Genomic DNA, 12,143 nt, shown 5'->3' with positions numbered 1-12,143 from the left:
GTTTTCCTTTCCTCCTGAGGTTAGATGAGGCAGCTGAATGGGTAGTATAGGTAGGCTACTTCTCACAGTTGTCTCTCAAGCCATGATCAACTACTGGCAAAACCTCTGTGGTTTCTACCTCGATTTAGCTCCTTTTACTACTTCAGAGGGGGGAAAACCATTCCTGGTGTCGTATCAACTTGGCATGTATTCTTTATTAGTGCTTATGAGATTTTGTTGGAGATGTAGATGAGTTATGGTTTTGGTTAATCTAATGTAGAATTAGACCAGAAGAGGTTACAAAATACTGGGTATCTTCTACACTGGTGTTTTGTTTTTATTTTTTGTTTTGGCAGCTAAACAATCGATGTGTCCGTGCCAAAATAAATATTGCTATGATTTGTCAAACCTTGGTAAGCCCGCCAGAGGGAAACCAGGAGATTAGCAGGGACAACATTCTATGCAAGATTACATATGTAGCTAATGGTATGTATTTTGGTTTTGTTTTTGCTACTTTTGGTAATATGGATGTTTTTATTGTGATCTACATGATAACTGACAGTTTGGACAAATACCATTTACAAATGTCTTTTTAGTTTTTATCCTTTAGATTTAGTAATTTTTAATTTGGAGAGATGTATATCAAAATTATCGGGAATCTTTCAGAATATACATGTCTGAATAACTGCTGTATCAGGAATTCTGAAGCTGGGGCTGGATAGGTAAATTTTTAAACTTCATCTTTAGATCACTGTTACATATTATTGGTTTTAAGAACCGTTTTACTTGATATTTGCCTAATAGAATATGTGTAATTAGGAAAATAAGCAACAGTGAGAAAGAAAATTAACACTTCTTTTTTTTCCCAAATTTTCAAAGACCATTTAGTGATTTAGAAAAATGTTTACAACATAATGTTAAGTGGGGTGAGAAAAAGCATATAAAATACCATTTCAATAATTTTTAAAAGAAGAAAAGAGTATGAAAAGTTGGAAAGAAATACAACAAAATGTTAATATTGAATTGTTGCTTGGTTGTTGGATTACTGGAAATAGTTTTCTTCTTCTTTTTTACTTTATAATTTTGGTTTTTTTGTGTGTTTTTTTGTTTTTGTTTTTAATTGAAATAATAGTTGATATAAAATATTATGTTAGTTTCAGGTGAACAGTTCTTTTTCTTGTTGTCAGGCTTTTTAGTTTTCTGAATCTTTGCTCCCTGCTTCTTTCTTAGTTGCTAGTGACTTACTTATTTCACATTGGCCTACTGCTGGACAGCCCTGTTTATCACTTGTTATGGTTCCTTGCTACACCTATTTCCTACCTGCAGTAGTTACTGGAGTCGCTCTAATCAAACCTTCAAACCTTCTTTATACAGGGCCATCACTGCTAATATGTTTAAAGAGACAACTATGCCTGAGCAAGTTACTATTTGATTATAGTAGAGTTCATTGAATAAATCTGCCTTAAGTAACCTAAAGTGTTGTTATACTAATATTTGCTTATAATTTAAAAACATTTTAGAACAGTAATAAATGCTTTCTTATTTGTTATCTGTTCTCATCTGGTGGTTAGTACAGTACTAAGGACTGAGTGGTCAAGACTTTTAAGAGATGCTTTTTCAACGTGAGGAATTTTTAAAAAACAAAGGAACAAAATGAGTGCGTTATACGTATTTGGAGAATTATCTTAACAGTTTTCATTTTCCTTTGTCTCACAGTAAACCCTGGAGGATGGGCACCAGCCTCAGTGTTAAGGGCAGTGGCAAAGCGAGAGTATCCAAAGTTTCTAAAACGTTTTACTTCTTACGTACAAGAAAAAACTGCAGGAAAACCTATTTTGTTCTAGTATTAACAGGTACTGGAAAATATACGTTATTCCTTTTTTTAAGCTTTATAGACTAATATGGCTCTGCAGACATTACAAGTTAGTTAATTTTTGAAAGTAGTTTCTTTTACATGATGTTTCCAGATGTGAAGAGTTGTAGTTTTTATAGCCTTTAAAACTTAATTTTTCATTATTTTTTCTGTTTATGTTAGATAATGTCTGCTTAATTGAAGGAAATTTTAATATTATAGAACTATAAAATTTCAGAAGTACAAATCCCCTATGTTTCTCCCTTCCCAGAAATTAGTGTTAGGTTTGTCGTATATTCTTCCAGACTTGTACATATGAATTGACATATATCTAATAATTTTTTTTTCAAAGCATTATCTTGCAGCTTGCTTTTTCTACTTAATATATCTTGACTATTAGTCCATATAAAGATATGAGACATACAAAACCATCTCATTCTTTTAACATCTGTTGTATAAATGTTGCAGAATTTATTAACCACTGTCCCATGTTAATGTCTGGTTGGTTCCATATTTTTACTGTCAAATAATGCTGCACTATCTTTGTGCAAGGAGCTGAACTCTTTAATTTTTCTTAAATAAGTGACATGTTAACATGGTTCAGAAGTCAAAAGTATGAAAAGATACACAGTAAAATTCATCCCCCGTCCCCTGCTCACCCAGTTCTGCACCACCACACTCGCCCCCCACACACACGCACCCAAGTGTATAGCCGCTGTGAGTAGGTTCTTGTGTCTTTCCAGAGATGTTTCATTTTCACCTGAATAAGCAAATACAAGTGTATTCCTCCCACACATACACTTATAGTTATTGAAAAAAATTGCATACTCTACACAGGGTTCTGCATCTTGCTTCTGCATGTGCTTTATCTTGAAGGTCTTTCCGTATTGGTGCAGAGCTGCTTTATTCTTTGTTTATGGCTATGTAGAATCCCATTTGTATGGATGTACACAATTTATCTAACCAATTCTCCATTTGTAGATGTTAAAGTTGTTTCTAATTTTTGCTAGAGCACACAGTACTGCAGTCATATCCATGTGTCATTTTGTATGTGGGTAGATTACTAGATGTGACACTGCTGGCACTTCTGGGGGGCTTGTGCATTTGTAATTTAGATATTGGCCTCTGTAGAGGTGGTATTAATTTACCATCTCACCAGCAATAACATGTTGGAGTGCCTGTTTCTCTGACCCTCTCACACAATGTATGAAATAAAACTTTCTGATTTTTTTCCAACTTGATAGGTGAAAAATACTCTCCCAGTGTAGTTTAAATTGTAGTCCTCTTGGGAGTTCCCTGGTGGCCTAGTGGTTAGGATTCCAGAATCCCTGGTCGGGGAACTGAGATTCCACAAGCCACGTGGTGTGGCCAAAAAACAAAACTGTAGTAGTCCTCTTGTTACAAATGAATTTGAGCATCTTTTCATCCATTTGAGAACCATTTGTATAATTCAATTTCTGTGAAACTCTGACTATTAACATTTAAATTTGTAATAGATATTACCAAAGTATAATTCACAAGCAGTAAGTATTTATGACCATCCTCTCATGCTCACCTACACTGACTGTTAAATCATTGGCTGAGAAATTTATATTCTTGAGTCAATTTCTTTAGATAAAAATAATATAGTTAATAACCATATACAGTTGACCCATGAGCGTCGTGGGGGTTAGGGGCGCTGGCCCTCTGCACAGATGAAAATTGAGTATGACTTACAGTCCGCCCTCCATGTCCTAGGTGCCTCTGCATCGAGGATTCAACCAACCCCAGATCGTGTAGTACTGAAAAGAATGTGCATATAAGTTGGATGTGCGCAGTTCAAAGCCATGTTGTTCAAGGGTCAACTGTAGTGACTATACTTTTAATTAAGTCTGGTTTCTGATAATGTTTATAGTGTGCTATTTCTTAAAAAAAAGACCTCAAAGCCTAAATTTATTTTCAGACAGTAACACAAGGGTTAGTGCATTGATGTCCCAGATATGTAGCTTTTCCCAGGAAAACAGGTTACATGAAAATGTTAAATAGGTTCTAGTCTTACTTCTCTGAATGGTTAGTGTTTGGGACAAAGCCTGACCTTTGAGGGATTCTCTTAAAGCATAAATGCACTGCCAAAATGCACTATTTTTAGGATATCTTGTACTTTAGAATTGTTATGGCTCGATCTGGACACATAACTTCTTATTGATTCTGTCACTGCATTGTATTTATCAAATAAACCTGATGCCACATGATGGCAGCAGGCTTGTCACCTTACTTAGCTGGGTGTCTCTGCCCACAGCCTTAAGAGTTCTAGAGTTGCTGTTTGCTCAAACCAAGACCAAGCTTGCAGCTGTATCTGTTTTCCCTCTTCACCTCTACCTTCAGCCTTGCAGAGAAGGGTAGAAAATATAACTGGGTATTAAGCAAAAGAAATCAGAATGCAGTTATATAATAAAACATGCTCTCAACTATGTTGGAGAAGAATAATTTGGAAAATATTTGCAAAATACATGCTAACATGTCCACAGCATTTGCCTCTAAACTGTTGGATTTGGGGCATTGTTTTATTGACTGATTGTGTGTGCGCCCACGAGTGTACACATTCTTCTTTTGTGGACCTAGAGGGAAGGGCTCGAAATCCTTGGAAAAGAATTCATCTTAGGGGAAGGAGATGGTAGCATTGTTTGTGGACATGTGTGTGTGTGTGTGTGTGTGTGTGTGTGTGTAAAGATAGAACTGGAAAGACTCACTGGCCAAAACTTAGCTTTGGCCTTTGAGTCCAGATTGAGCTTCTTTCTGGCAGAGAACCAAATTTTCATTTACCTAAAGTAAATCTTCATTTACCTAAAGTAATAATTGTTTCATAATAATTTTAGAAGATGTATGTATGAAGTGGATCCTAGCATTGAAACCTTAGGAAAGCTAACATTCTTAATTTTGGTGATGGAGAAATAGTAACTTTAAATAGTGTGTATCATCTTTAGGGAAATTCCATAAAGAGTTAATGAGGCCCAAAGATATTTAAAACTTAGTCAAAACTCTTAAACTCATTTGACACAGTATTTCTTAAGATAAGGCAGACCTCTTTCCCATAGCCTAAATAAATTTTTTAAACTCTTGATAAATGATATTGTATAGCATAGTTTTTATTGAACACTAAGAAGAAGGAAATTCCAGTTTATGGGATACAGATCCAGAAACCTCTACTTGATTCCCTCTTTGCTTCTTGTAGCACATTGCCCTTTTTAGTTTTTTCTAACTTTCGAAACATTTCTTATACCTTCTATTCCTTTCTGATGATAAATTTCAAATATGTAAAGTGAATAATTTTATATTCTTAAAGGTGAAAAATCCTTAAAATATAAGCTTCGATAAAGATTCTGTGCATTATGAGAATTCAGAAGGTAGGAGTCTGTTCTGGTCGTCCTGCAGCAGCTGTTAGTAAGTGATACAGCGCTGAATGTCTTACCTGCCATTTTCTTCCCTGCAGCGACTGAAGCAAGGCTGTGTGACATTCCATGTTGGAGGAAGAAAATTAAAAAACAAAATTGAATGCTCTAAGCTGGAACATAGGATCTATAGCCTTGTCTATGGCCCAACACCTTGGCCTTGTGTACAAAAGTGAAGAAATACTCCAATAGCAGAGCTGAACATCTTAACACTAGCTGTCTTCTGCTAGATCTCCTCGCTCAGCATATAACTATAAATACATGTAAAATTACATGTATATGGCTATATTTTTATTTGCTTGCTCCTAGAAGAGAAAAAAAATCAACTTTGAATCACAACTAGGAATCGATGCTTTAATTTTTGGAAACTTTTTCAGAATTTTTAATTTACTATGGTTTGGCCTAAGATCCTCAGTTGTACCAGGCTTTGTGCACAAGAGAAAAGCACAAAAGTTGGACGCACATGGGGCATGTGCTTTCTGTGCACCAAATTTCTGGATGGGGTTCTTTTTTTAGGCCTACAGTCAAATCTGTGTCCAGAATTTTTTGACTTTTTTGCTTTGTATAATCATAGAATTCATTGCTGCTGATTTCTATAATAATTCATGTTGTCATGTAAAGTGTCTCTTAATAACTGAGGGCTGTCAATAACCTGTGATTTCGCCTTTTCTATAGTCTTACTCCCATGAAGAACTTTGGTTCTGATGGAGAAAGAGTGAAAAGCTTTATTTTTTTCTCCAGATATCTTTATATTTCTATTGTATTTTTAGTTGTGTACTGTGTGCTACAGATTTTTTTCAGTTTGTTACAAACACAATTTGGTAATTTCTAAATTGGTTCTGCCTGCCTCCAAACAGAAACATCTGTACAACCTTATAGGCATAAACTACTTTCTGGTAAAACGGTCAGAATAAAATGAGCTCATGTTTTCCTGAAATTTGTGAGAGGATATACGGTATTACATGTTCCAGCAAATCTCACTGTTTAAGTTTGGCATTTGATTCTATATTTCTAGTATTCAGTAACACGTGTTTGTTCTTCTAATTTGGGTCAGTTTAAAAGATACGTTGCAAGATATGCATAGAAAATGTGGGCACCGCTCCTGTTTGCCTCTTGATCAGAAACTTCAGCAGGGCAGTAAAGAAGTCCTTGTGATTCAAACTGAAATTCTTTCTTTAGTTGCTGTAAGAAGTTAAACGTAAAATACCTTTTTTAGTTTTAGGCCCCTTTGAAAAACCCTGAAACATGGAGCAGAGGCAGGGAATGGTACTCATTGAAGTAGAAATGACTGCCCACTTCAGAATCTTCACTGTGTTTATACACAAATGTGCTTACGTAAATCAGAGGCATTTTGTAGATGCTTTGCTGACTTGTTCATCTCTATAGAAACACAGAAACCAGACCCATTTTGTAAAGCAGAAAATCATGTCACGTGGAACATGTCCTGTATATATTTCCTACATGGTAATGGAGTCTTAATGATAAATGCAAGGTGATAATTTAATGATGGGATTAGTCTGATCACTTAATATACACAATCCTGGAAGTGAATTACTTGCATCAGATAAAGTGGTATTTATTAGTCTGTACAGAGAGGAAAATACATATAAAACATATGCTTACATTACATGCACGCAGATTTCATGCTCCATAAATCTTTTCTATTTTTTAATTTACCTTTCTCTAAATGATGTGCATGGAATATGCCTTATTACAGAAAAATACTATTCATAATTTGACTATAGGGAAAAAGTGCCTACATGGTGGTAATGCTAGTTAAGGCAAATTATCTTATCAGTTTACTACATCACCAGTTAACATTTTATATTGTGATGTTTAAAAAAGAGAAGTTTATACCTCAAATGTGTATTTTATTTTACAATCAGTTGTGGGATTAGGGTTGGGAGTATGGGAGGGATGGGGAGGGAAGGTTTATTCACCATAGCCACTGATGGGAATCTTCAAAAACAATTCTATATGCCCACTGTAAATGTTTCTCTGTTTGCCATTTCTGGTACTATCATGACTAAATTGGATAGCTTTATTTTACAAAGGTATGGAAAGTTTACAGAGCAGTGTCTAAACCTACATTAGTTGCATTTGCACTAAATGTTAATGATATACTTTTGCAATTCTGTAAATAAAATGATTACAGGAAAAATATTTGTATTAAAAAAAAAGAAGAAAAGAAAAAGATACATTTTACCTTCAGATAATTGCACTGGTACTTCACTAGGGTTAATCCTGCCCAACCAGATTTAGAAATGAGTTGGGGAATATGAAAGGAGTTTAAAAGAGATCAAAATTTGGAGAGGTACTAGACCTTTAGACAGCATTCAGACCCTCTAGAATTATTTCCATAAGGCTAATTCCTACATATTGAATATACATGATGTTTTCTCATCCACAGTTATTTCCTACTTCTCTTCCCCAAGCAAAAAAAAAAGTTACCATTTTACTCTCTTTTCTACTCAGTTACTCTTTTGTACTGTGATAGAAACATGAAAAATATTGGTGATGAGGGGTTTTGTCCCTGAGTGCCCACTGTACAGTTCAAGAGAGCACAGTATTTCACTTGGAATTCAGGGCTCCTGATTTTGAGGTGGAGGGTGATCATAGCAGCTCTTGATTTGGGTTCGCCACAGGGGTAGCCAGACCAAGGAAGAGGATGACTGGGAGGGATGTAGGAATACAAAAGAAGGAAAAGGAGGAATGGGGTTCCCATTTGTTCAGTTTCATCAACTAATTTGTACTCCTATACAACATCAGTGTCAATTGCTATTGAGAAAATTTTAGGTGGGCTGAGCTGGTTCTCTTGTGAAATTGTGCTGATTATCTTTAAGCTTATCAGTTGTTTGTCCAGTTAAACACTTTCACCAGTATTTGATCCAAGTTGTACAGACAGTGTATTTGGATTATTGTCATTGTTCATCTACAGACTCAAAACATAATCATTTTAAAGTACCTTGGGAGTGTGTAGAGTGTATTCTAAATAGCTTTATGATCCTGGTGATGTTTTTAAAAAATAATAAAGTTGGATCTTCCATGTTACAATCACAAAATTAAAACCAGTATTTAAAAGTGGAAAAGTATTAAAATATTATGGACAAATGTGCTTGCTTGATTGTTTTTCTTAAACCCCAGGTACTGCCCTACATAATTCTCTGAGTAGTTAAGAGCTTGAAATACTCCAGTTCAATGTTCTTCAAACTGTATGTTGTAACCCGGTTGGGCATCAAGAGAGCTACTGAGTTGCAACCTAAAAAAATTTTAACAAAGTAGAACAGAATGGAATAGATCAAATATATAGGATGTAATAAAGGTAAATATTTTGTGAACCTTTTTACATATATATGTGTATGTATGTATATGCATGTATTGTATATACACACACAGACGTGTGTGTGTGTGTGTGTGTGTGTGTGTGTAGTAGGTTACAGTTTTAAATGATTTTTTTTTTTTTTTTTTTTTTTTAACCTATGGACCCTGGTCCAAAATTTTTTTTCAGTTGCTAGAGAGTGAAGCCATATGCAACTGGGTGTTTCTAAAACCCAGCCAGTCATACACACATGAAAGTTAGCTATATGTGTTTTAACCATAAAAAAATCATCCCTCATTTATTTAAATAACATGACCAGCTCCACTTGTTACACTCAGGGAACTTATGCCCTAGAACCACCATGAGATGGGAAGTGTGGATTTGCAGTTCACTCGGTCGTTGGTTTCCTCCATATTGAAAGGCACTGAGCATATTTCTCTCCTGGTGTTCAAAGAGAAATACCATCCAAACAATATGACCTCACATACAAGCCAACTACTTAATCTCAGGGGATGCTGGAGAGAACATCTGGCTGTTGTGTTGGGTTAATTGACAGAGAAATAGTATTGTCACCCTCATGGCACACTTTTAAGAAGTTTTTCAAGAATAATTTTAACTTACTGCAGCTTTTGCCTTAGGCTTGGCTTTGGAATATAACCTGTAAATACGGTGTAGTTTTTTTTTTTTCTTTACTTTTTAAACAGCAGGTCCTTATTAGTTATCTATTTTATACATATTAGTGTATACATGTCAATCCCCATCTCCCAATTCATCCCACCGTCACCAACCCCCACCCCCACCCCCCCGCTTTCCCCCCTTGGTGTCCATACGTTTGTTCTCTACATCTGTGTCTCTATTTCTGCCTTGCAAACCAGTTCATCTGTACCATTTTTCTAGATTCCACGTATATGCATTAATATACAATATTTGTTTTTCTCTTTCTCACTTGCTTCACTCTGCATGACAGTCTCTAGGTCCATCCACGTCTCTACAAATGACCCAATTTCATCCCTTTTTATGGCTGAGTAATATTCCATTGTATATATGTACCACATCTTTATCCATTCATCTTTCGATGAGCATTTAGGTTGCTTCCATGACCTGGCTATTGTAAATAGTGCTGCAGTGAACATTGGGGTGCATGTGTCCTTTTGAATTCTGGTTTTCTCAGGGTATATGCCCAGTAGTGGGATTGCTGGGTCATATAGTAATTCTATTTTTAGTTTTCTAAAGAACATACATACCGTTCTCCATAGTGGCTGTATCAGTTTACATTCCCACCAACAGTGCAATAGGGTTCCCTTTTCTCCACAACTTCTCCAGCGTGTGTTGTTTGTAGATTTTCTGATGATACCCATTTTAACCAGTGTGAGGTGATGCCTCATTGTAGTTTTGATCTGCATATCTCTAATGATTAGTGATGTTGAGCATCCTTTCATATGTCTGTTGCAAATCTGTATATCTTATTTGGAGAAATGTCTACGTCTTTTGCCCATTTTTGGATTGGGTTGTTTCTATTTTTGATATTCAGCTACATGAGCGGCTTGTATATTTTGGAAATTAATCCTTTGTCAGTTGATTTGTTTGCAAATATTTTCTCCCATTCTGAGGGTTGTCATTTCATCTTGTTTATGGTTTCCTTTGCTGTGCAAAAGCTTTTAAGTTTCATTAGGTCCCATTTGTTTATTTTTGTTTTTATTTCCATTACTCTACGAGGTGGGTCAAAAAAGATCTTGCTGTGATTTATGTCAAAGAGTGTTCTTCCTATATTTTCCTCTAAGAGTTTTATGGTGTCCGGTCTTACATTTAGGTCTTTAATCCATTTTGAGTTTATTTTTGTGTATGGTGTTACGGAGTGTTCTAATTTCATTCTTTTACATGTAGCTGTCCAGTTTTCCCAGCACCACTTATTGAAGAGACTGTCTTTTCTCCATTGTATATCCTTGCCTCCTTTGTCATAGATTAGTTGACCATAGGTGCTTGGGTTTATCTCTGGGCTTTCTATCCTGTTCCATTGCTCTACATTTCTGTTTTTGTGCCAGTACCATATTGTCTTGATTACTGTAGCTTTGTAGTATAGTCTGAAGTCAGGGAGTCTGATTCCTCCAGCTCCGTTTTTTTCCCTCAAGATCGCTTTGGCTATTCGGGATCTTTTGTGTCTCCATACAAATTTTAAGATTTTTTGTTCTAGTTCTGTAAAAAATGCCATTGGTAATTTGATGGGGATTGCATTGAATCTGTAGATTGCTTTGGATAGTATAGTCATTTTCACAATATTGATTCTTCCAATCCAAGAACATGGTATATCTCTCCATCTGTTTGTGTCATCTTAGATTTCTTTCATCAGTGTCTTTATAGGTTTCTGAGTACAGGTCTTTTACCTCCTTAGGTAGGTTTATTCCTAGGTATTTTATTCTTTTTGTTGCAATAGTGAATGGGATTGTTTCCTTAATTTCTCTTTCTGATCTTTCATTGTTAGTGTATAGGAATTCAAAAGATTTCTGTGCATTAATTTTGTATCCTGCAACTTTACCAGATTCACTGATTAGCTCTAGTAGTTTTCTGGTGGCATCTTTAGGATTATCTATGTATAGTATCATGTCATCTGCAAACAGTGACTGTTCTACTTCTTCTTTTCCAATTTGTATTCCTTTTATTTCTTTTTCTTCTCTGATTGCTGTGGCTAGGACTTCCAAAACTATGTTGAATAAGAGTGGCGAGAGTGGACATCCTTGTCTTATTCCTGATGTTAGAGGAAATGCTTTCAGTTTTTCACCATTGAGAGTGATGTTTGCTGTTGGTTTGTCATATATGGCCTTTATTATGATGAGGTAGGTTCCCTCTGTGCCCACTTTCTGGAGAGTTTTTGTCCTAAATGGGTGTTGAATTTTGTCAAAAGCTTTTCCTACGTCTATTGAGCTAATCATATGGTTTTTATTCAATTTGTTAATATGGTGTATCACATTGATTTATTTGCATATATTGAAGAATCCTTGCATCCCTGGATAAATCCCACTTGATCATGGTGTATGATCCTTTTAATGTGTTGTTGGATTCTGTTTGCCAGTATTTTGTTGAGGATTTTTGCATCTATATTCATCAGTGATATTGGTCTGTAATTTTCCTTTTTTGTAGTATCTTTGTCTGGTTTTGGTATCAGGGTGATGGTGGCCTCATAGAATGAGTTTGGGAGTGTTCCTTCCTCTGTACTTTTTTGGAAGAGTTTGAGAAGGATGGATGTTAGCTCTTCTCTATGTTTGATAGAATTCACCTGTGAAGCCATCTGGTCCTGGACTTTTGTTGTTGGAAGATTTTTCATCACAGTTTCAATGTCATCACTTGTGATTGGTTTGCTCACAGTTTCTGTTTCTTCCTGGTTCAGTCTTGGAAGGTTATACCTTTCTAAGAATTTGTCCATTTCTTCCAGGTTGTCCACTTTATTGGCATAGAATTGCTTGTAGTAGTCTCTTACAATGCTTTGTATTTCTGCAGTGTCCGTTGTAACTTCTCCTCTTTCATTTCTAATTTTATTGATTTGAGTCCTCTCCCTCTTTTTCTTGATGAG

General features: G+C 35.6%; 1 protein-coding gene across 3 annotated transcripts in view; it reads left to right on the top strand.

Annotated features, from left to right (window-relative positions):
* The window catches only part of CERT1 (ceramide transporter 1), a 127,578-nt gene extending 120,420 nt beyond the window's left edge, over positions 1 to 7,158 (top strand). For all 3 annotated transcript variants that reach the window (XM_061189373.1, XM_061189372.1, XM_061189371.1), the window contains 3 exons: positions 336 to 465; positions 1,696 to 1,832; positions 5,301 to 7,158. In XM_061189373.1, coding sequence (XP_061045356.1) covers positions 336 to 465; positions 1,696 to 1,823 — 258 coding nt within the window. In that variant the 3' untranslated portion in view covers positions 1,824 to 1,832; positions 5,301 to 7,158. The remainder of the gene's footprint in view (positions 1 to 335; positions 466 to 1,695; positions 1,833 to 5,300) is intronic.
* Positions 7,159 to 12,143: the final 4,985 nt, after the last annotated feature.

This window comes from Eubalaena glacialis, chromosome 4 (assembly GCF_028564815.1).
Source record: "Eubalaena glacialis isolate mEubGla1 chromosome 4, mEubGla1.1.hap2.+ XY, whole genome shotgun sequence".
NCBI lineage: Eukaryota > Metazoa > Chordata > Mammalia > Artiodactyla > Balaenidae > Eubalaena > Eubalaena glacialis.
This window is presented reverse-complemented; position numbering and strand designations above follow the sequence as displayed.